The sequence below is a fragment of the Megalobrama amblycephala genome, linkage group LG24 (assembly GCF_018812025.1).
Source record: "Megalobrama amblycephala isolate DHTTF-2021 linkage group LG24, ASM1881202v1, whole genome shotgun sequence".
In the NCBI taxonomy this organism is placed as follows: Eukaryota; Metazoa; Chordata; class Actinopteri; order Cypriniformes; family Xenocyprididae; genus Megalobrama; species Megalobrama amblycephala.
The window spans coordinates 24,264,788-24,291,201 of record NC_063067.1 but is presented as its reverse complement, the minus strand read 5'-3'; the positions used below and the strand labels follow the sequence as shown (position 1 = coordinate 24,291,201).

At 38.2% G+C, this 26,414-nt stretch overlaps 1 protein-coding gene across 3 annotated transcripts in view; it reads right to left on the bottom strand.

The window, feature by feature from the left end:
- Positions 1–13,536, bottom strand: part of LOC125260499 (pleckstrin homology domain-containing family G member 1) — a 53,417-nt gene extending 39,881 nt beyond the window's left edge. The window contains exon 1 of one of the 3 annotated variants that reach the window (XM_048178903.1): positions 13,341–13,536. Coding sequence is in view for 1 of the 3 variants with exons in the window: in XM_048178902.1 (XP_048034859.1) it covers positions 3,581–3,590 (10 nt within the window). In the remaining 2 variants the exon portion in view is untranslated. Of the gene's footprint in view, positions 1–3,580; positions 3,848–5,251; positions 5,476–13,340 lie in introns of those variants that run through there. The other 2 variants (XM_048178904.1, XM_048178902.1) reach the window with 2 other exon arrangements.
- Positions 13,537–26,414: the final 12,878 nt, after the last annotated feature.

The window sequence follows — 26,414 nt, the reverse complement described above, 5'->3', positions numbered from 1 at the left end:
AACAATCCATCCGTGGGTTTTAAAACAACCCAACCGCTAGGTTAAAACAACCCAATCAATGGGTTAAAATAACCCATTCACTGGGTTAAAACCACCCAATCGCTGTGGTTAAAACAACCCAACTGTTAGGTTAAAATAACCCATTCACAGGGTTAAAACAACCGAATTCGCTGGGTTAAAACAACCCAAATCGCTGGGGTAAAACATCAAACACCCCAATCACTGGGTTAAAACAACCCATTCGCTGGGTTAAAACAACCCAACTGTTAGGTTTAAAACAACCCATTCGCTGGGTTAAAACAACCCATTTGCGGGGTAAAACATAAAACAACCCATTTGTGGGGTAAAACATAAAACAACCCATTCGCGGGGTTAAAACAACACCATTCGCGGGGTTAAAACAACCCAACTGTTAGGTTAAAACAACCCATTCGCTGGGTTAAAACAACCCATTTGCGGGGTTAAAATAACCCATTTGCTGGGTTAAAACAACCCAACTGTTAGGTTAAAACAACCCATTCGCTGGGTTAAAACAACCCATTTGCTGGGTTAAAACAACCCATTCGCTGGGTTAAAACAACCAATTTGCGGGGTTAAAACAACCATTCGTGGGGTAAAACATAAAACAACCCATTCGCGGGGTTAAAACAACCCAATTGCTGGGTTAAAACAACCCATTCACTGGGTTAAAACAATTATACCTATACATGCAATATACATGCAGTGAATTTTCAGTCTCAAACACTATCATTTGTGTGTATTCATTATAAACGAATCCAACAGCGTAAAACATATGCAAACACAACGATTTTACACTGTCGCGACTGCTTTAAGAGATCTCTGATCACTGAACAATGAAAACAATCAGGACACATGCACAAAATTAGACAAAGCTCTCACGGTCTTGATATCTCCACGACAGTGTGTGTTTTGCAGCGAGAGCTGCGTGTCCATAACCAACGGGATTATCTCTCTCCAGCACGAGAGCGGCACACACACTCACGCTCTGCTCTCTGAAACATGTTGGAACGCCACCACGACTTCTGGAGCTGGAATCAACGGATTCATAACATTCCCAAACGTCTCCTTTTCTTCAGATCCTGAGAAAAACCCTGTCTTATCTCTCAATCCAACATAACGACTCAGAGTAATCATCTCTATAAATAGCTCTTCTTCACTTGCCCATTTCCTGCAATCAGACCAGTCTCATTATCTCTCAAAAATCATCAGGCCAATCGGAGATCTGATGCAGAATGTTCTCACAGTTAGACATTTTAAATCAGTGACTGAAAAGATGAGTCAGAATGAATGTTCTGTGTAAAGACCTGATGCACAGTAGAAAGAAAGAGATTTACTTTTCCCAGACAGACTCTCTATCTACTATAGAACATCAAAGAACGAGAGAAGACGAAACAGCCTGACTGCAGTCCAAGGAAAATCTTAAACATCAATTTATCTATTCCATACGGGAGGAGGACAGACTCATTCATGCTCTTGATGGATGGCTGATCATAGATCAGACTTTCTCTAATGATCTATGCAGTCATCTGTTGTCCGGTATGACATCTGAACTGTGTCTGCCCTGTCTGGAGGACCAGGATCTTTTATGCATGTGCTTCTATTCCCAGACAGCAGCAATGTGATATCAATTAACATGTACGATTCAGTTTTTCCACCTCTCTCGGATAATATATGCTTTAATACACATGTATAACACAGTGTGCATTTAAGTACAATGTGGTAATTACACATTTATAACAACCAATTACTGACAGGTTGGTAAGAAGTTCTCGAGTAACTGAATGCATTTAAAGAATAGAATGTGACAAAGGGACTTTATCCTGCATGAATGAACATATAACACACACACACACACACACACACATATAGGGGGTGTAATGTCCGCCGGTGACCCACTGCCCCAGTGCTACCCACAGATTAGATTTCACTAAGATGGATTTGCTTCAGAGAAACCTAAACCTGACATTTATATACGGCACACATTTATAACCCAGCACACAAATGCACACGCACAAAGGATGCCAATGAACAGACTTAGGCAACTTCCTGATTTGCAGTGAAAAAAGTACACTGAACTTTAGAGGTACAGCTTGTCACTGGTGCAGTACCCTTAAAAGGACATCTATGCACCTTATCAACCCCTAAAAATTGCATATTGGTACCTCAGAGTTGTAATATGTGACACCTTAAAGTACTACTATGAACATTTTAAGGGTAGATGAGGTACAAAGTTGTACATTTAGTGGTTCTGGCCCCATGGACAAGCTGTTCTAGCCCTAATAGTACACTTTTTGCACATTTCTATCAAAATGCTGTTTCTCACAGAAGTGAAATCTCTAATGTGAAGCTCTGAATAAGGGAGGGTAAAACCTCCTAGGACGACTGCTTTTTGAACTTTTGAATCAAGTAATTGTTATCTGCAAATAAGTTCTGACAGGTTTTGACTGAATTCTTCCATGCCATTTTTCAAACACACGCTTCAAACTCTTTCTCGCCGTCTCCAGCTGGGTCGTGTCCCGGGGGGTGTATTGCTCTCGGGACAGATGTCCTGAGGGGGTGCTGGTATTGTCTAAAGCAGACTCTAAACTGTTATTATCCCCCCCAAAAACCTCAACCCATGGGGGACTAATTTAGGTCAGGGGTGGGGGAGAGCGACAGAGAGACAGAGGTTTCCTCACAACAACAACAACAACATGAACGAAACATACACCTACTTATTACAATACACACATCTGGCATTAGCACTTGACAAAAAAATTGGATATACTTTAATATAGTTTTCACTTCAAACAATCCTTATTTACAGTGTAATACCGCTGACATTAATTTAAAGTCTTATACAAACACATGCTCAAAAAAAAAAAAACAGATCTACTTGAGCTTTTAAAATCAGTTATAATGACTTCAAACTAACACAAACCTTCCTTTAAGAGAAAAAATTAATTTTTTACTTTATTATTTACTTTATTTAGTTTTTGATGATGTCTTCAAGTAAAGGTTTTGTCTGATCCTAGCTAATGTCTGGAGGCAATTTTGTACCCCAAGTATGGCTAAGTAAACCAACACACACACACACACATGCACTTACAAACACTTCAGTCAGTTGAGGTTGTGTAGAGGACTTCTGTTTGATATATACGCCCACCAACACATAGCAAGCCAAATAAACACTCTCAGTTCACAACTTGCCAAAACACACACACACACACACACACACACACACAGATACAGACATAGCAGTATGTTTAGTTAAACAGAGAGTGCCCTAACGGCAGGACTCGGGCGGTTTACACACACACACACACACACACACACACACACACACACACACACACACACCAGCTCTGACATCAATCAGAGAAGTATTCAAATGTTGCTACACACATTCACAGAATGGTTTCAAGAGCTGAAATGACATTACAAGCCATAAAAACATCTTTAAACTGATTCTGCACATAACCAACACATCTAAAGGAATCAAGTGTACACAAAAGTAACACAGTCAAATGATAACAGTATCAATCTGTTCATCATGCTTATTGCAAGTGTGATCTCTTACCCGTAGGCATCGCAGCTCGATTCAGATTTGATTACATATCCACTTAGTATTCCAGACCAGTGCCACACACACACACACACACACACACTGCTCTAATCCTTCAATTCACTCTACATTCTCCCTGAGACACACAGGACTGCTCCGTCTGCGTGAGTGATACTGAGGGTATCTGCACACAGACACACACACATTCAGTATATCCTGTTTTCACACACACACAAGCGAAGTCTTGACGGTCTGCCTGTCACTCACACATTGAGTAGTCCTGGATTCTCTTCCCAGATCTCCCTCCCTGTGGCTCCTCCCTCTCCCACTGCAACAAATTACACTTCCACAGAATGCCTCTCTCTCTCTCTTTCTCTCTCTCTCTCTCTGTCTTGCTTTCTCTTTTGACTTTCTGTAAAGTCCGGGAAGTTTCTTTTTACTTCATATCATGTGCCTTATTTTAAGTATTTGTATTTTGGCACAGCAAAAGTTTGTCATCATGTGACCTGCTCACTGCTCACACTGACAAATAATTGCAAAAAAATTCTGTCTCTGATAAAGTTCTGACAATCTTAAGGTAAAGTGACGGTAACGTGAGATGGGACCTCACAAGTGACCGATGTAGAACACACTACAATCTGTAGGCAGCAACTCTTTCATCATACTAAATGGTACTACTCAAGAGAGAAACTACTCACAATTAGAACCGAGTCTGGCATTAGCACAATTCTAATAAACATAAAATACACCACACTCACAAATATTGGGTAAATAAAAAAAAAAAAAAAAAAAAATCTTTTCAATACAGTTCACTATTAAATAAATCATATTTAAAATTTCTCTTGCTTAGTCCACCAACTTGGATACCTTTTTCTTTGAGTTTATCCCTTGTGAAAAAGTGTGCTTAATTGTATTGAATATGTAATTGTAGTGTATTTCAAATCTTAAAAGTATATTTAAAAACTGTAGCCTACTTGTAGATAATATTAATGATGTAAAAGGCCACTTAAAGGCACAATATGTAAGATTTTTATATTAAAATATCCAAAAACCACTTGCACAGTGTTATATTTTCAGCTGTGTACTCGTTCAGCTGTGTACTAACATTTTCCTAAATGTTTCCAAGAATTTATAAATTCAGAGAAATTCACAATTTTAAATAATGCCCGTCCCTCCCTTGTCACTTGTCGCCTGTCAATGACGTAATATCTGCATTATCCCTGGTTTCCTTGTACTGTATAGTAACCATGGCAACAGACGCGGACTGTTGTCTTTCGTTCAAACATTATGGACCATGACAAGCTAACTTTGGGACAAAAGGAGAAATAAAACGAGGATCAATATCACCATGGCGTTTCCGAGATGGTGAGAGCTTTGCGACAACTTTGACTTGACAGAACTCAACAACGCCGCTCTTGCACGTTATTAGACAAGGTAAGCAAATGTAGGCTACATAAGTCTAATCAATGTTATATAGCTCAACACGATGAAATGTTAGAATATCATCAGTATGATATTCTAATGTTGATCTAGCTTACTGTTAAGTCTCATACAGCCATATAATACATAGAATAATAACATTACAATTTTCAACACACTCAAATGCAGTTTGGTATGATAGTAACGTGATACCAAGTAAAACTGCGCTGCGTTGCCTCACAATTTTAATTAGTCAAATAAACTGACCTGTATTAGTAGTATTTCAGCTTTGTGAGTAACGTTAGTTCGGTAGAATGAAATGTCCTCATTCCTTTATATCCACAGGGAGTCGCGTGTGGCACTGATATCTGTCTCTCATTAGCGATCGCGATTCTCGGCCACGCCCTGCTTTATACCACAGTCATGTTAAAAACATGAATGCATTCACTCATCCATAAACATTATTTCGCCATAAACATTATTAAATCCATCGGCATGAGGACAAGTTCCATGATTCCACGCTCATTCACTGCGTCATCAATCTACGCCTTTGTTATTGTTTTGAAGAGGTTAGCAATTCCTAGCGGTGAAAAAAACATACTGTGCCTTCAAGTGTACTTAAAGAGAGCACACTTAAATGACTGTTTCTTAACAAACGTATGTACACTTTTTAAAATGTGCACTTTATAGTATTGTTTAATTAGAAGTTTTACTTTAACCCTTAAATGATTGAATGTTTCGCCAATCATTCTTACATATTTGGGTCTTTAGCGACCCGGATCTATATCTAACACGGATGGATCTCTGCCTGTCATGATAATATAAAACTCTTCCGATATTAGTAACAATTACAGAAGAATAAAATAAAGCATAGTTTGTTACCTTTTAGAGCTTGGAAGAGTTCATTTTGAGCATATGTTTTATGCCATCATCACTGTCCTCGTCAGAGCTCATTTCCCTGTACATTCAGTAAATGATAGTTTTGAGAATATATTTCAGATTGCGAATATGAGCCCATTCGCGATCTAAAAAAACAATATCATTTTCAACATATTCAAAATCAATATTTTGATCGCTGACAGCTTCACCAGATCCATTAAGTGACAGTGAGAGTCATATTTGATTGCATTCAGTACTTGCTCTGCAGTAAATCACTGAGCCATTTCACATTTTGCTAATGCTAACTTCCTATTCTTTCATTTTCTGTATGAATGAAACGTCACTTCATCATTGTGTATCAGACATTGCCACCTTGTGGGACTCAGGACTAGTGCATCTCTGAGCCTATACATTCAGCATGAGTAAAATACTTAAGTACTGTTAAAATCAGATACTTTAAGACTTTTACTCAAGTCGTATTGGAATTGGTTACTTGTAAATTGTAGTGGAGTCATTTTCGATGTAAGGTATCAGTACTTTTACTCAAGTATGGCTGTCAGGTACTCCTTACACCTCTGGAATTGATTGAGGAATACTAAGAAAGTTGATGTCTATCTTTAAAAAATGAATGAGGAGGAGGGTAGTGAATGACGTCCAGGGTATAAAGACCCGAGGTATGCATTTAAGGGTTAAAATGTACTTAAATCATGTACCGTTCACTTATTTTAGTTTGTTCATTATATCTAATTATCTAGATATCTGTATATTCTGTCTCCTAACCCTAACCCTATACCCATCACAGAAAACTGTCTGCATTTTTACATAAAAAAAAAAAAAAAAAAACTCATTCTGTATGATTTATAAGCTTGTTTCCTCGAGGAGACCCCAATTTAGGTCCTCACGATGACTCGAATCTCCATGAGTCTGTGTGCATTCACGCTCAAGTCCCCACAGGGATAGAAAAACATGTACACACACACATTATAGGCCGGCTCCTGTGTCAACATCAAACGCATGCGTCGTGAACAGCGTTGGCCAATACTGAGCCGGCATTCGGACGTAAAAACAGAAGTTCACACTGTCTATACAAAGTGATCAGCGTAACAGACTGACAGGGTAGAGAAGATATTGTTGAATAAAGTCGTTATTTTTGTTTTGTTTTTGCGCACAAAAAGTATTCTCGTCGCTTCATGTCGACTGTTTTAACGATGTCTTTAGTGTCTTTCTGGGTGAACTAACCCCTTAAGCTGTGCTGTTTACAACATATTTAGCAAATATTTAAAATACGTTTTGGCCAGAATTTTTTTTACTAACTGACAAGCAATCAAACAAATAAACAAAGCAAACAAACCAACAAATGAACACACCAAACAAACTAAGTGATGAGCGAGCAACTGAAGGAGGGTATGGACAAGTCTTCAAGCCAACAAACATCAGCATCACATCATTGTCTCATGCGTCATACAGACGTCTGTGGTCAAAACTAAAGATCGAGTCATGTTCAGTGTTTCACTGGGTAATTAGTAAGTGTGAAGTAAACAGATTTGTGGCTTTGAGTTAATTCACAATGGGCTTGAGTTAAAGAGAGACTAAGACAGAAGTAGATAACAGAGCTACATGCTAGTACAAGTGACTCTAACACACCTTAAACACACACACACACACACACACACACACACACACACACACACACACACACACACACACACACACACACACACACACACTCTCTCTCTCTCTGAACGCCTAAGAAACACACTGCTATTTTACGCAATATGATAGGCAACTGTGAAAGTGATGATACCTTTTAATGAGCACTGGTGGAACGCGCACACACACACACACACACACACACACACACACACACACACAGTAACTAGTTTGACTATCCTCAATCGGTAGGGCTATTCATATCCAGTGACCCAAATTAAAGAGTGACAACCTCTCAGCTCATCACACACACACACACACACACACACACACACACACACACACACACACACACACACACACACACACACACACAGGTTTTTGCTATCAAAGTGAGAACATTCCATAGGCGTAATGGTTTTTATACTATACAAACTGTACATTCTATCCCCCTATACACTACCCCTACTCCTAAACCTACCCATCACAGAAAACATTCTGCATTTTTACATTTTTAATAAAACATTGTTTAGTATGTTTTTAAAGCTATTTTAAATATGAAGGACTCATGAAATGTCCTCATATTTCATGTTTATGTCATAATACCAGTGTAATACCCATGTCATTATACAAATTTGTGTCCTCATAAATCACAAAAACGTGCGCACACACACACACACACACACACACACACAACACACACACACACACCTGCAAAACCTTGTTGAACCACCTCTGTTTTCACTGACAGTAATCTGGATTTGTCACATGGTCAAACATTTATATATAAATGTGTGTGTGTGTGTGTGTGTGTGTGTGTGTGTGTGTGTGTGTGTGTGTTTTTGTGACATATCAGGACACAAATTTGTAAAATGACATGGGTATGACATAGTCCCCATCTGTCTCCATGTCCCCATTTTTCAAAAGGCTTATAAATCATACAGAATGAGTTAAAAATGTAAAAATGTGCACAGTTTTCTGTGATGGGAAGGTTTAGGGGTAGGTGTAGTGTAGTAGGGGGATAGAAAATACGGTTTGTACAGTATAAAAACCATTACGCCTATAGGAATGTCCCCACAATTCACAAAAACAAACGTGTTTGTGTGTGTGTGTGTGTGTGTGTGTGTGTGCTGCAGTGTAACAGAAGCTATAAGAGCTTGTTGTCAGTTAGAACTGATGGATTAAAGTCTCTCTCACACACCCAAATCCAGCTCCATTCACAGTTTCAGAGTATAATCCCTCATCACTCAAACTAACTGAACAAACCCCTCCAGTTAACAGGGAGAGGGTGAGATTTCACACAAACACACATGCACCCATTCACCCTTATATCCTATAGGTGTAGTATACACACGTTCAGTGTTAACTGAGGACAGCTCTATACCACTTGTGTGCTCAGTTCTATTTGCACGAACAGATATTGTATGAAAAGGATGGTTGTGTAAACATAATAATAAAATAATAAGCACAGTATAAGGACTGCATTTTTTAAAAGTGCTGTTTGGACATTTGCATAATTACAAAAATGTTTGCATATCAAAGCTAATGTTCCAACAGAGGAGATGAAAGCACTGAGACACAACACTGAATCAAGGCTGTAGGAAAGTGAATAAATTACTATTAAATACATAATCATGGAATGCGGCTCGTGCGGAAGATACATATTTTACTTCATAACTTGTTTAAATTTGGATATATTGCTTCGATTTAGAAGGCCTTTATTAACCCCCCGGAGCCGTGTGGAGCACACATTTATGATGGATGGAAGCGCTTTCTTCAGCTCATACTCATTGATCCCTATTCACTGCCATTATAAAGCTTGGATGCGTCAGGATATTTATTAATATTTCTGCGATCATGTTCATCAGAAAGAAGAAAGCCATATACACCTAGGATGGCTTGAGGGTGAGTAAAGTTTGGGCTAATTTTCATTTCAGAGTGAACTAATCCTTTAACTAAAGTTAACCAACTGAAGCTGTTTGTAAAGTGTTTTCATTTTTTTTATAAAACAAACAGCTGCAGTCCTGGATTCTGACTGGTAAATGGATACCTCCAGCTGTGCTAAAACTATGGACTAAATTCCAAATGGCGTTTCTGTGCCCATGAAGGGCACTTCGGGAAGGGGACGTCATTTCTAGGGCTTTCCAAACGAAAGTGAACATCTGAATCCCCTTCATGAAGGATCCTTTCACAAGTCCTTTAGTTAAGATAACATGCGATGGTCACTTCAAGGAAGTAATTTAATCGTTTATGGTCACGGGACCCAATGTGGCAAATCCTGAGCTTTAAAGCGGAACTCAATAAGATTTGCGAAGCTCCCCCTACAGGTTCCTTCAGTGAATCACACTGTCGTAAATACTCCAAGCGCAGCTCTGGACTACAATGACTACAACTAGGGCTGCACTACATGCTACTCACGCGCATCGTCAGTAAAGCCGGTTCCCTGATTACCGCACGCCATCACCTGTTTTTAAACGGAGCGCCTTTTAATAGCGGAGCCGTAGTTCACGGACAAGCCACGCAATACGCGTTCATTATCGCAGGCGATTCACTGCGAAGAACGCGATATTGCGTGGCTTTTCATGACCTACGGCTCTGTCTATTAAATGGTTCATTTGAAAGCAGTATGGCGATTTAGCGGTAATCAGGGAACCGGCTTTACTGACGAAATGCGCGTGAGAATAGCATGCGATTAATCGTGCAGCCCTAACTACAACGCTCACCAGCACAGTAGTTTTGCAAATACAGTACAAGAAATTTCGATTGAGGTGGGTAATTTTCGAAATTGTCTTTTAAAGTCATTATATATACATTGTATTTGAATTACCGTAAAGCATTTTGTCACTCTCGCGTGAACGTGAACATGAGGCGAGATTGTTTCGGGTCGGCGAAGCTCAACTTGCAAGTGCTGTTTTCTGGCGTAGACGTGCCAGAGGGGGTTAGTGCTCGCCTCAAACACACCACTACAAGTCAATTAACCATCGTAAGGACTTAGAAAACTATTTATGAAGGTAAAAAAAGATTCATTAGATTCATTTTAAATCTAGATGACGGGAGAGTTTGGGTTAACATGTAAACAGAATAATTCAAATGGTTTTGTTTTGTTTGTGACATATTACACACATTTATGTCATGTGAAATTTAAATACCTTTTATATGTAAGAACTGTGTTAAATAGTAAATGTGATGCAGGGTCCAAAGAAAAGACGGCAAGTTTTAAAATTGAGAGCAGAGAGGGAATACACTCACTCACTCACTCACTCACACACACACACACACACACACACACACACACCACACACACACACACACACACACACACACACACACACACACACACACACACACACACACACACACACATATATAACCAGGGTTATATAAAATTAACACACCAAATATGAGTAAAAATCAGTGTTGGTGGGTATATGAAACTGTGTCAGTCGTTAGTTGGCCGGGCAGCGCTGCATCGTCATGAACGTTTAAGCCTTGCCAATTTAAATATTCAAGCACAAGAAGACGTGAAAGGGACCTTAATTCGTTACTTGCATGCTGTGTGAGCATCTGCTCAGAGAAATCCCCATCTCAGACAGCGTGCGAATGCTGAATTTCACTTCTTCTTGAGCTTGAACGGACAAATTCACAAAAAAAGATGCCCGAAAATGCCCGTCTCAGCGTGTCTCCTAGTAAACATAATCAGTTATGGCCTAAGTGAACGTAAACAGTAGAGAAAGATGTGTGCCAGGATCAGTGTATTAGATCTGTGCATTATGTGTTAAACTGATAATATTCCTGCAGCTGTCTGTTTTTAATATTAATAAAACATTAAAGGACAAAGAAAAAAAATTCATCATGCTCTTATCTGAATAACTTTTATAACTTTAATAAGGATTAATCTGTTTAATTTGTAAGACTATTCAGTGTTATTTTACATTTGATTACTTTATTCAATGTCTCTGCCTGAAAACGACTGTTACTTGCAGGAACTAGATCGTCCAGACTAGAGGAATTTGTTTATTGAAATCACATTTTAGTGAAAGGCTAAGGGTTGGGGTTACGGTTATATTAGGGCTATATTAAATACTGAATATTATTTATTAATCCAATTTGCCAAATTAAGCTAAATTCTGCAAACAGTTTGGTACCCCAGACTATATCAAAGTAAAAACACACACACAATGCGGACGGGTGGGGTGGGGGTTGCCAGGAAGACAGCTGACAGCAGGTTTGGTGGCAGGCCCTGCAACGGGGATCTGAGGGTCGGGATGGCCCACACAAAAGAAGATGGTTAATAAATGAGTTGGTCGCTCACTCAGACAGAGAGGGTAAACACTCTGCTCTCACACTATATGGGCAAATACAAGTTAACATTTGTTGTAAGTTTGCATACATGAATATCATCACAATCCACCTGATGCAAATCTAAAGCAAATGTTCTTATATACATCCTTATAATAGACAACATTTCAGCAGGTGCCTGTGTATGCATCTGTCTTTCTGTTTGTCTTTGCATGATTGTGCTCAAGTGTTAGAGGTTGTTTTGATGATAAATTTACTAAACTGTGCTAGTTTCAGGTCCCTTGTGTCACTCCATTTCCAAAATTCAACTCAAATCAATGTTTAATGGCCATGTATATTGTGTTTTAAGGGGTCAGCGTCATTGTGTGTGTGTGTGTGTGTGTGTGTGTGTGTGTGTGTGTGTGTGTGTGTGTGTGTGTGATGGAGGAAGTGCTGTTTGGCCTCAGATGATCACGCTGGGTGAGCAGTCAACAGGAGGTGGAAATGGTTTTCCTCTGACTAACATGTGTGTACACTACAGTATGTGTGTGTGTTGAAGAAAAATGAAAAAATCAGTTGCAATTTATTTTACAGTATGTGCACTTTCAATGTTACTTACAGTGTATTTACCCATGTAAATACTGAGTAATGTAAGGTGACTACATGGGTTAAGTTAGGTTTTGGTACCTAGTTTAGTACCTAGTTATTACCCAGTTAGTGTCATTACTACAATAAGCACATAGTATGTACATGCAAAATAGGGCTGTAAAATAAAGTGCTACTGAAAAATCTAAAAAACATCACAGATTCAAAAATATAACAATAATTATTTTAAATTAAAAAAAACAATGACTTTGTGTACAACCGCACATTCACACACTCATAATATGTTTTTTTTAGTATTTTATCTCTTTGATATGTAAATGCTAACACAACGTTGCGTATCAAATATTTGCTTATAGATACACACAGACTGGTCTTATGCAACTCCAGAAAATCCAGAAAACACAACCATACAAACTCAGAAGACAGAAGAAGAGTTATTAGCATACATGGGGGAAAAAAGTTTTAAAGCACTACCACTTTCTGGTTTACCAGTGAAATTGTCTCAATATCATTAGATATTGAATATATATATATATATATATATATTAGATAAATTAGATAAGAAGAATCTCATTTTCATAAAATGTATAGTAAATATAATTAAACAATTTAAATGTATTGTGGATATGTGTCCAGTTGGATGTTCATGAATAGCTTTACAAAAAATAAGCTTTCTAATTGACATCTTAAAGCTCAATAATGATGGAGGATGATCAATGATGCCTCCATCTATACAAATAAAAACACATAAATACTCCTACAACTACACATATCAGTACAACACGCTCACAGCAAGAACCTGATAAACATGAAAAGCTGTCCTACAACCATCTGCGCAGGCATCATTACAATAAAAAACAGTATTTGGTTGTTGTCACTAAACATTGAGTCTATATAAAATTCATTCCCATTGTGAATGAATAAATAACAGCCATAAACTCACCTTTTAAACAGCTTTGCCACTGTTTCCTGCCCTTTGGACGAATTCACACAGTTTTCTTGAGAGTAAAATCCTTCGTAAGTTTAATTCCATGTCCATGGGCTCAAGCAGTCCTGCTTGCTGTCAAACACACACACACACAACTTGAGACTGACTCTCAAAGTCAGGCTGAGTGTCCACCACGTCCACACCTCTATGAGATCAGAGAGAGAGAGAGAGAGAGAGAGCGCAAGCACATATATCTGATGATCTTTCTCCTTATGCACCATCATATCACAAGACACACACACAGTCAATCACATTTTGTGGATGCAGTAACTGGATCACGGTAAATGCTGCAGGCAATGCAAATTGTAAAAAAAAAAATGACTGGAACAAAAGAAAGAGTTTAAGAGAAAGAAAGTTAGAGAGAAGCTGAGGGGTTAAGAAAACGAGAAAAGAGCCAAGGGCGAACTGTCCTCCTCTCTACACACACATACACACAATTGGGTCACTTTAAAGAGGCTACACTTACAGAAATAGATCTGAAAACAGTCTGAGATAGATGTAGAGATGGGATTTCTGCTCAGCGCTCAGGAGCTGATGCTTTGAAAACGCGCACACTCAGGGTGTAACTGTAGGAACCATACACTTGGTTGACCTTCAGTCAACAGAAGAGAAGAAAACACTTTACCTAACACACATAAACACCAACACCACCAGAGGAAATCAGTGAAATTGTATGAGACCTGGTGTAAAACATTGGCATTGTTTTGAAAATTGTTGCACACTCTTGAGGAAAGTCCCTCAGAGTCCAACGGTCATTCCTGCTTCCTGAGACTTAAGTGTTTCCATCACACTTCAGTTTTATACTAAAACACACACACCTAACATATTTATGACCTTATTTATGACAAAAGATACAATGCAGCATAAATAATAATAAATGTCCTTGTAAAAATGCCATAAGCACATAGACACACCCGCACAGGGCATACAGGGGCAACACTATTTGAGTTTGTGTGAGATTCAGTTCACTGTCTGTTATTGTGAGGTCTGGCCCACCCTACAAGGGGAACATAAAGCTAATTAAAGCTGTAAATTGATTTAAAACTTTCTGTGATTAATCATAGATACATTTTGTAAACATAAATATATTTACACATTGAAATCCCAAATTAATGTAGAACCAACATTCGACTTTTTTTTCTTTTCTTTTTTTTAAATTTTGAGTTATTATGAGTAATTATACCCATCAACAATATATCTGAATCATTTCAATTTAATAAGCAATCTGTTTTTGGTTTATCATTAACAACAATTACAGAACATGATCAGTCTCATAACTTTTTTGTGTCAGAGCACATTCCATCAACACAAAGCAGAACCTGCTGTTCGAGCACACCTGAAGCTCATCAGAAGTTTGGCATATAAACAGCACTAAAGAAGGAAGAGGTGAGTTTCAAATCCAGACTAAGCTTATGCTGTGTTCTTCTGTCTCCCCTTCCCAGCAACCACTGATAAGTAAGCCCAATCAGCACAAGACTCTCACCATCACACACCTAAGGAAGTTAATAAGGAAATTGGTTCACCTAGGTAAGTTTATCACAGCACAACACAAGTCACAGGCAGCACTACAGCCACCAATCACACCAGCCAACTTAAAACCTAAACCAATTGTCTAATAAAGAGCCCTTTGGGGTAAATTCTTCTGCATATCGTGTCTGTGCTTCATTTCTCCTGCCACAAGTGGTGGAGAATGTGGGCAGCACAAGGGTGAGAACATATTAAGAAAATCATGAAGATTTTTCTTCCAAGATTAGCTCTCTCTCTCAACTTGGATGACATTGTCCACAAACTGACATTACCCTCCACCAGCAGCAGTTCACGGAGCAGATGGCAACTAGGCAGGACAAAGGCGGAGTCGATTAGAAACAGAGCTTCATACTGCGATCCTCAAACCCAATGCCTGAGCCCAGGCCCGGATTAAGAACACATTGGGCCCTGGGCTATAGCAACACCAAGGGCCCCCTTTCATCTGATTGCCATGTCACAGTGTCTTGTACAACAATATATTTTTTTTTTTTATTGTTATTATTTTTATATTTTTACAAATCTCATTTTTATCAAATCATTTTATATAAGCACAAGCACACTAAATATTCCTTACTATTTAACACATTACAAACAAATGCATTAACTCCAGATATGAACTCCAAACAAACAGGTTGCCAAAAGCAGCAAAAACATTTGTCATACTTCAGTCATAGCCTACTTCCTCAATGATTACTTTACCATGAATATTTTAAAGAGATAGTTCACGCAAAAATGAAAATTGTCATTACTTACATGTTACATGTTGGTAACCAGACAGTTGACGGCACCCATTGACTTCCATAGTAGGAAAAAAATCAGTGGGTGCCATCAACTGTCTGGTTACGAACCTTCTCTAAAATATTTTTTTTTGTGTTCAACAGAAAAAAGAAACTCATTCAGGTTTAAAACAGCTTGAAAGTGAGTATGTGATGACAGGATTTCAATTTTTGGGTGAACTATCCCTTTAAGGACAAGGGTCCGCATGCTAACTATTAGGATGCTGTCACTTTAAGACCTGCACGCGCCCGATTTTCTCAACTCCCTTCGGACATAACCAACTGTGTTTATGTAAACCTTTTGTGTATTTGACAGTATTATAGCGCAATCAGACGCGAAAGATGAAGTCCAGTAGTCAGGTGCTGTTTGACAGGCTTAAGTGTGTGTGTGCACGCTTCAGAAAAAGCGCATCTCAGAACAGCACACGAATGACATGTTTAACTGGCAGGGCTTTAAAGCACATGCAAATAAAGAACTTTTGTCATTGCGAATAAGTGCAGTGTCCCGTGAGTAACTCTACCGCTGACATGTGATGTGAATGTGTCGAGGTCGAGTTGTACGGATGGAGGCACCAGAACTGCAACTGAAAGGATGTGCTTCAAAGGCAGATAGTGGAGACAAGTCACACGACATTGGTGTTCGTCAAAAAACAGTAGGAAAGTTAATTCGGGATTTTTACGCGGGTGATGATAATGATGACAGAAAAAACATTGACATTCTGAATTCAAACGGCAATAAAATCAATCAACTCGTCCCTGTAAATGTTGAAAACACCTTAGGTTTTCATGAGAAACAATTACCATCCGAATAGGGCTTAACTCGTTATAAGAATAATAACTTGCTGCAGCTGCTATCTCACCTTCTTCAACGTGTAAAGCACGCAGATCGGCGACGGTGTCGGTGGGTGAAGATAATTGTGAGCTGCCGCTGCACGCGGGGTCTGGCTCGGATGTTTTATGTGAACTGAAATAGTTTTGGAATTTTTGCTGTAAGATTAGCATCCCTTTTCTCTCTTTCAAGCTTATTTTTCCTTTTTTTGCGCACCACTATCACTTTTGTTTATCATTTTGAACACCAGCGAGGCCAATTTCCCATTTTCTAGTCTACCTGCGATAGCATAACGCAAAGAGGCGTTTCCCGATGTCATGGCGCGAATTGTAAAGTGATTTTGATTGGACGGTGATTTATCAGTCAGGCATATTTTCCAATCATTTTTTCTTGTTATTATATTAGACAAAAATCAACCACCTATGACTTGTCAATCTCATTTCCTCCAGCCAATCACGGGCCCCCTCTACCCGCGGGCCCTGGGGCTTCAGCCCCACCTAGCCCTTATGTTAATCCGGCCCTGCCTGAGCCAATGAGTTCTTACAAAGAATACTCCCTTTCAGGAGAGTGCAGTGTGAAGGTGACCAACTGAGGAATTGCTGGATGCTCATCCCACTCCACATTTAATTGTGGAAAATGGTTGTTTTACTGTGTTACCCAGAGGCAGGGGAGGAAGAACAACTTTTGGTAGTTCCAAAAACAAAGAATGTGATTGAGCTTGTGAACACAGCCAACAACATAAGCGATCAGTACCACCAGCCTGGCAGGAGGTAGAAGTGAGATGCTTTTGCCAGACTTGTGCAGTTTGCCAGAGAACAGCCTATCATTAAGATGCCCTTTGAGTGCACTGGGATGAATTAGGTTGGTCCACTGTCAAGTCAAGTCATCTTTATTCATATAATGCTTTGTACAATACAGATTATTTCAAAGCAGCTTTATAGTGATAACAGGAAAATTATTCAATGATGCAAACAGAGTTCATTTTAGCTGTACAGCAGCTCTAAAAGAAAACAGTGTCATTGTTCAGCTGAAGTCAGTTCAGTGTGCTATCTGTGCTGATAGCTGTCGTGTTGTCAAGATCTCTGCTGACTTTCAGGGCTATATTGTGGTAATGTCTTGGTGCAGGTCCACCATCTGATCTGGATAAACCGAGAGACTAATATTAGTATAGATGCCATTCTTCTTATGTACATTGGGTATTATGGGAAGTATTCCCAGTTCTAGTTGACTTAATTTATCTAGCCTAACAATCCTTTAATGGATGTGAACTATAGAAATGTGATAATGTGTTATGTGTATGCCAGGTTAAAGAGATATGTTTTTAGTCTAGATTTAAACTGACAGTGTGTGTCTGCTTCCTGAACAGAGCTAGTAAGACTGTTTCAGAGTTTGAGTGCTAAATGACTCTAAGATAAGTTTGCTTGGGGCGATGAGCACATCCTAGTCATTGTGGATTACACAACCCACAGGCAGTCCCACGGAAGATGGCTACATCAAAGAACATTTCTAAGAACTCTTCATGCTGTTTAGCTGCGTTTAAATCGCCAATTAGATTTTCACAGACCATTTTCTTTTGTATCCTGGCTTACGGTGGTCCTCTATAAACTGCTGCAGGTAAAACAACTCCTCAGCTCTGTGTATCACCTCCAAATGGATGACCTGGTAGAAAGGTTTAACCAAACTTCGAAGAGAATGCTGAGACAGGTGGTCACTGAGGATGGCCTCATGCACATGATGTATTTGTGTCAGAAAAATGCCCCAGGCCTCCACAGGATTTACTCCTTTTGAACTGCTGTTTGGTCAACAACCAAGGGAGTTCCTGGACAGAGGAACATCAGTCACCACACAGAACTGTAGTGGAGCATGTATGGGCTATGAGGGAAAGGACTGAATGAGTGATGCCCATGGTCCGAGAAAACCTAGTGGAAGCCCAGCGTGCCCAGCAATGTGTGTACAAATGCCTAGCCCAAGCAAGTTTCACCCAGCTTACCATGTCTTGGAGTTAATCCCCTGTGATAACTCAAAATTTTAGCATTGTGGCAGGGTCCTTACACAGCATCTGAGCAGGTGGGGCTGGTGATGAGCAGAGTCCATCAGCCTGGATGTAGATGGCAGGAGCAGATCTATCCCAACCTGCTAAAGTGGTGGAACAAACCAGGTAAGGCAATTCTCTGATGTCTTTTCAGAGCTTCCTGGAAAGACTAATATCATCCAAAATGTCATCAAGTCATCAAGTAGCGCTTTTACCTCAATCAATTGATTAATTGATTGATAAAACAATTGATTGACCTCAGCAAAGGCTATTAGGCACACCAAAGGCATACTAAATGAACATCGGCATTATAGAGTACTAACTTCCGGGCTGTACAGAGCACCCTTCATGTTCTAATGCATGATGGACATTCTCAGATTATTCAGATTATTTCTATTTTTGTGATGAATTAAATTAAATGTAATATTTTTGTCATAAAAAAATGACGTTTGAATTATACACTTGTCTTTGGTATTGTATACTGTTTTATTCATGCTTTATGATAGAACCACTAGTTAATGTAACCTCACCTATACCATTCTTGGTATCTATGAATTTGTGTTTTGATGATCTAAATGGTCATCTATATTATATATATTAGTATTACAAGAATCTTTAATAGATTATCAACATTTCAAACCATGTGTAACTTCAGTAACAGAGTCAAACTACCACAGCAGGTTCATCATCATTTCTTCGTTCAACGCGAAAGAAATTGATTGCAACTTCAACACCATCGACACATGGAACTATCAAGACTTTCTCCAGAGACTGCCTCTGAACGCTTATTCAACCGTTAAGGCATTGCAAATATCTTACAATTAAGTAACTAAACAGAGGTTTAGAATAAGCAGTAGACCACTTTGTTAACAAAGGTGCTTTTAAGTGAGAAACCGATAGTTCTTTCAGATTATTAAATAACTCTTTTCCATAGCTTCATTCTGTTTCTGTTCCCGTTTCATTCACTTTAACTTTTATCCATTTTACCCATGTATGCATGATTGTGTGTATGCATTTGTTTAGATTAGTTATGTGTTCGAGAAACTTTTGTATATATTTCATATGAGTTTTGATTCTGGTCCCTGCTTTTAAATCAATGTCCCTTTAATGATGGGATCACAGCTACATGCTAAGGAAGATTTATTTTTCTGTGGCCATGAAAAGTACCCATTCTGAGAGTTGATCGGCAATCAATACTGAGTGTTTTCTGGACGAACAGATTAATTGATTGATAATTCAGCTACATCAAGTTAATTCGGTTAACCAATCCAAATATTTATAATTAACTTTAACCTGTTATAATTAATTATTCATATTTCCTTTTTGAGCTAATTTGCTACATTATACTTCACAAATTCACATTAACATATAATATATAGGCCTCCTCTCATGCTGACTGGGTAGATAATCTCCTCCTAAACTTTAAAGGTCCCGTTTTTCGTGGTTTTTTGAAGCTTTGATTGTGTTTATAGTGTGCAATATAACATGTGTTCATGTTTCGCGTGTAAAAAAACACAGTATTTTTCACATAATTTACTTATCTGTATACCGCTGTTTCCACTGTCATAAAAACGGGCTGATGACTTCCTTGTTCTATGAAGTCCCTCCTTCAGAAATACGTAACGAGTTCTGATTGTGCCAGCGGTTCCTGTGTTGTGATTCGACAGCTCTGAGCGCACTGTGCCCGGAAAAGCCACGCCTCTTACCATAACGTGGAGATGCATGCACTCAGTGTTATTGTAAAATGTCTTTAATTTTACCCTATCAATTTGAGCCGGAATCAGACCCGGTGATTGGACTGCGGGATGAAAATAACAGCGTTTCGACGACATGGCGACAAACACACTCTACAAACGCAACTCTTGGTGTATTCCTGTGGGCGGAGGTTAGTCAAAAAACTGTTTTAGTGACGTCATTAAAGAAGGAAGTAGAGGGATGTAGTCCAAACTGGCCGTTCAATGTAGGCGACTTCTGTTAAATAAAATATCTCGCTTGGCATTGAACTTTGAGCTTTAAAATTTTACAGATTTTATTTATACTCTAACAACAACATTACACACTAACTAAAGTTTGAAACATGGGATCACGAAGAACAGGACCTTTAATAAAACATCATATAGAAATAATAAACAATAACAAAATAATAAACGCTTTTCATTCAGTAATTTATATGCTGCATAATAAAGTGTCTATATGTAAGAAACTACAAGGTACATCTATATTATAGGTTAAATACTAACAAAGTTGAGACTTGTCTTTTATTTTTAATAAACATGACATAATACAACATTAAAATGAAACAGTTTTAACTGTTATAAAAACAGATTTGTGGGCATTAGCATAACTGAAGGTGTCAGAATAAACATGTCGTTGTTGTCAATGAGTCTGGCCAATTGTGAAATAGCCATGAAATAAGTGTCATTATTAGAGCTCTTACAACTGCTTTGTGGTGGCTAAGAGAACTGCATGAATTGCTCTCACAGTACTTTGGTGTTCGTAACATTGGCACAGCGTTGATGGTATTTGAAGTTGGAAAAATATTAACCAACATGCACAACTTCAAGTCAGATCTGCGCAGCACTGCATAAAGTGAAACGCACCTATAATTTTCACAATCAGTGTGGACAAATTGCTTGTCAATGGAATTTTATCAAATCACACTTGGGTAAAGTATAGTGTTTTAGTCAAAAGAGCTTAGAAAGCCGCACAATTTTGCTGTCTACCATTTAGAACCTTTTAGATCATTTAGAGTAAATGATTCAGCTGTCCACTGATAACGTCACCAATTTTTCAGTGACTGGCTTGTTAAAACAAGCAAGCCACTCATTTCAGATAAAATCATGTGCAGGAAATGCATCATAATGTGACATCAGTTAAAAATACACTATTGTATACTTGGCTATTGTGATGGGAGGGAATCAGAGTTATCTTGTTCTCCTGATTGGCTATGAGCCATTGAGTGACTCATTGATTACACATCTGAAAGACTCTCAAGAACCAATCAGCAGTGAGCATGAGCACTCAGTTTACAGGCCAGGTGACTACCGCAACAGCACGTTTGTGCTGCAACGGGAAGCTCCCTACTTCCTGCTCCGGATCTCTGGAGATTGGGAAGCAAACAGGATGTGATGTAATTTCAGTCACATGGTAACTGATGGCTATTATGATAGTATGACCTCAAAACTATTTATATTGACGTACAAACATCAACCCTTCACAATCATGCTGCTGTACATTATTACTCTGAAAGTGTATTAAACACATGCACAGGAGCTACGCATACAGAGCACATAAAAAGCTAATTTTATGCACAAAGGCAGAAATAGACAGCGGTTTTTAACAGACACTTATAAAAATGGTGTGGGTAAGCCAGTATTGGGATCCCATATGTTTGGTATTAAAACTCAAACCACGGTCTCAACCCAAATATAACTGAAGTTAAAAGAATCACTGGACACTGCAATTGATTTTCTTTCTAATTTTGCTTGTACACAGAGATATTAACTAGATTTTTTGTTTTTTTTAGATGGCTCTTAGCAAGTTGCTAGGAAGTTGTGGGTGGCTGTCAGGGTGTTGCTGTGCAGGCGCTTAAGTTCTGTGTGGTTTTTAATGTGTTACTATGCAGTTGCTAAGGTGTTTTGTGTGGGTTATGGATGCTTATAACCTGAGTAAGTCCAAAATTTTGACATAAAAATTCAAATGTATTCACATGTTTACAAGTTCAGAAGGTTGAGGATGTTCTTGTGTCTCAGTTTCAATAAATGCTTCTTTTTCAGTGAGGACAAGAGTTGAGGATGAGTGAAGGTTACACTTTTTTCATAGTATAAATTTTTGTTGTTGTTGTTGTTGTTGTTGTTGTTTTTTTAATCATACTATGATAAGAAAACGATTGTATTTTTTCTAGATTATGATCAATGATGTATATGTTATGGCTATAATCTTCCAGATAAAATATTTTGAAAATGAAAATTGTGAATACTTCTTAATACACACAAGTCTCTCCCTGTCCCAACAAATCTGAAATGTGAAAACATGAAGAGAGAGAGAAACTCTGTAATTCATTTGGGCTTGGTTTTCTGCTTTCATTGTTGGCTGGACGACCAAAACCATTAAACAGGAGAGCACATGTCTGAATAATGAAGGGTTATCTGTGTCAAAACTGCTTTTAGACATGTATACACATTCACAAAGCAGTAACAGGGCCCAGATGTTTGTTGAGCTAAAAGTATGAATATCTCAGAATGTAAAGAATGTACTGACACAGCAAACTGAGTGTCAAATAGACAGCAGATGAACCAAAGATTTCATTTCTAGACTTCCTTCTACCGTCAACAGACAACTCCCAAAAACAAGACAAACATTTAACAACACTGACAACTAGGTTTACATATTTAGAAGAAAATGTGAATGGTGTTTACCTGTGCAAAAGTCACCACAATGATACCAGGATGCTGTGGGTGGTTGCCAGGGCATTACTAAAACGCCTGGCAAAAATTATGGAATCACCACACTTATAGGATGTTCACAGATTGTTTTTATTTCTAGCAAACAAACAAATCACAGATATGACACAAACAAGGTTTTGTTCAATAGCTTAACATTCTGGTTTCATGATACTTACCTCAAGCAAATCCACAACAAATATGGAATCATCAACAAAAAAACAATTGTTGTTTTCCTCCTCTGGCTTTTGACAGCCTGAATTCTTGGAGGCATGGACTTCACTAATGAAAAACAATATTCCCCATCAACTTTCTCAAATAGCGTTTGACAGATCAGCTTTGCAGGATGGAGCCTTGTCATAGACCAGTATTTTTAATTTCCACCATAAATTTTCAATTTGATTAAGATCTGGACTGTTTGCTGGCCATGTCATTGAGTTGATATGCCTTTCCAGAAGAAAAGCTTTAACACTCTTTGCTCTGTGGCAAGATGCATTATCATCCTGAAAAATGATTTTATCATCACCAAACCTATTTTCTATGGATAGAATGAGAAAATTGAGAAATGAGAAATTCAATGTGCACCTGTGCATTGACTGTTGAGGTAATGACTGCCATCTCCCCTGGTCCTTTACCTGACATGCACCCCCATATCATAAATGAGTTGGGAAATTTGATAGTTTTCTTCAGGCAGTCATCTTTATACGTTTCATTAGAACTGCACCTGACAAAAGTCAAATCTCCTTGGCTAATGCAGATTTGTGATTCTTCACTGAATATCACTTTCATCCAATCATCCACACTACAGCATTGCTTCTCTTTAGCCAACTGCAACCTTGTTTTCTTCTGTTTAAGTGTTAGTTGGTTTTTGTGTGAAGCCCATTTCATTCAACTGGTTTCTTACAGTTCTGTCACAAACATTGGCTCCAGATTCTGTCATTTGTTTTTCCTTTGTTTTGTTGTGCATTTTCTATTTTAAAGGCATATTGCTTTGAGTTTTCTGTCCTGATGCTGTTACATCTTCCTTGGTATGCCCATATGTTTTCCTTTATGATCTTCCCATTTAGTTTATACTTGCACCAAATTTTAAACACATCTGACTGGGAACAACCAACTTTGGCCACATTCCGTGTTAAAGGAGTTTTATAATCCTTTCCAATGTTTCAACTGAGAACTCTCTTTTCTTTTCTTTTCTTTCATTTCAATTAGCAGTTATTTTTTGTAAAAAGAATTATACTGTTAGTGATCATCCAACACCACCCACACTGTTTAGATGAATATGTAAATATGTGTTTTGTGCTTTCTTCTCAATAACAAAATAACAACAAAAATGACAGCGGTGAGAAAACAGCAGTTCAGAAAGCATCTGATCATAGTGATGAGAATATGTTTGCATCTGCTCAGCAATTCAGCACTCCAGTAACATCACGTCAAGTCTTGTTTTTTAATATACCACTTTATACAGTGTATTGCTTTAAAGAAGGAGCTTTACAGTAGTAAACATGAAAAACAGTGTCATTATCTCTTTCAGTTAGAATCACAACTTCAGTTTCTACTATAAAGCAGCTCTCATGTGTTCATGTTTATACTCGTGGACGTCTGACCTCGATGGACTGAATAGAAGAAATGAACCGGAGAAGATTTCTATGTCAAAGAAGGCAGAGCAGCAGAGCCACACCTACCTATTAAATGGTAGTTCAAAGATGTTTACCATCTGGAGTGAAATTTGGAAAGTTGGCTTTGGCAAGCTATTTTAAACTCGCAAAACAAACTCCAAACAAACATTGTTTTGGCCTGATTTTTTTCTAAATGACATCACATCAGTTTGTTCTTCGATTTCGCTTAAAGTATCAAGCTTACGAAGCCCACCCTCAAGTATACTATTTTGGTTCTTGTTTGCATTGTGTGCATTGTCAAAAACCTTCATGTAAAATTTATCAGCCAAGATATTTTAAGAATGTGAATATTTAGTGAGTACTGCCAAAAACAGAGGCTTCTTCTCTCAAAGGGATTCAGTTATAGACATTATCCAGTTTAACTGGTAGAGCTGTTTTCAGTATAAATATTTGCTTACACATACTTTAGAGTTCCAACACATTTGTGAATGCAGGTTGAGTATAATTTATATCCTGGACTGTGTCCTGTAATACACAGATCAACACGGTGAACTGCTGCAGGCAGATCTGCTGTACCGCATGCTGTGCAGACACGCAGTGTGTGTGTGTGTAGACACAGATGGTGAACCTGTGAGTCATCTCTCTGTTCTGCACATAAAACAGCCTTATTCTCATTCTGATCTCATATTTCTTGTGTATTTTGTTTCATTTAGGAACTGTTGTTTTATGGAGCATGAAATCATCACCTCTTTAATTTCACTTGTTGCTACAAGTTTCTTTCAGCGGAGATTTAAACTGTAGCATGACTACCAGCAGTGCAGGTGGGATATTGCACATTATCACAGTATTTCTGAACACATATATTGCACCCGCTAGATGAAATTTTAAGACTCCTAACAGTGTGTGTCCAATGCAACAGAAGAAAACTATCAGTGTTGTAGATCATCATTGTATTATCTATCAGGGTTGTAGACCAGACAAGACCAGACTTGAGACAGAGACTTGAAAGGGCTGAACGATTCAGACAGTGTAAATATTCTTTTGGGTGAATGAAGCCTGGTTTCTCATTAGGGTCACTCGAACATCTACAGTGAACAAGCGGATCATATGCACGAGTCGGCACAGACGACAAAACTTGTCTGTCCAAATGCTCCCAAGCCTGTGAAAATGCGGTCTTGGACATAAACTTTAGTTTTATTTAGTACACGGCCAATATGCACAAACTGTAAACACTAACGCTCAAAATATGTAATTGGTTTGAGTAGGGCAAACTTAAATTAAACAAATTAGTTCAGTTAAATTAACTCTTATGAGTATTTAGAACTTATATTTAGATTTCAAGTAATCTAAACTGTTTCATTGTTTTGAGATTTATGAACTAATTTATTTAAATTTAGACTAGTTTAAATGAAACTGGGCTGTGATTTCTATTTCCCAGCATGTTTTGTCCATGGCACTCAAAAGGGAGGTTAAATGAATTTTTTTTTTTTTTTTTTGGGCAAGATTAATGTTGGGAGATTTAGTCCCAACAGATTTAGTAGTGAATAATGTTTTGTTATGCTAATTTAGAAGAGTTTAATGTGGGTTTTTAGAGTTACCATCAGGCTGCTTGGTTTGAAAGCAGGTAAGTTACATGTTTTAAAGGTCCCGTTCTTCGTGATCCCATGTTTCAAACTTTAGTTAGTGTGTAATGTTGTTGTTAGAGTATAAATAAAATCTGTAAAATTTTAAAGCTCAAAGTTCAATGCCAAGCGAGATATTTTATTTAACAGAAGTCGCCTACATCAAACGGCCAGTTTGGACTACA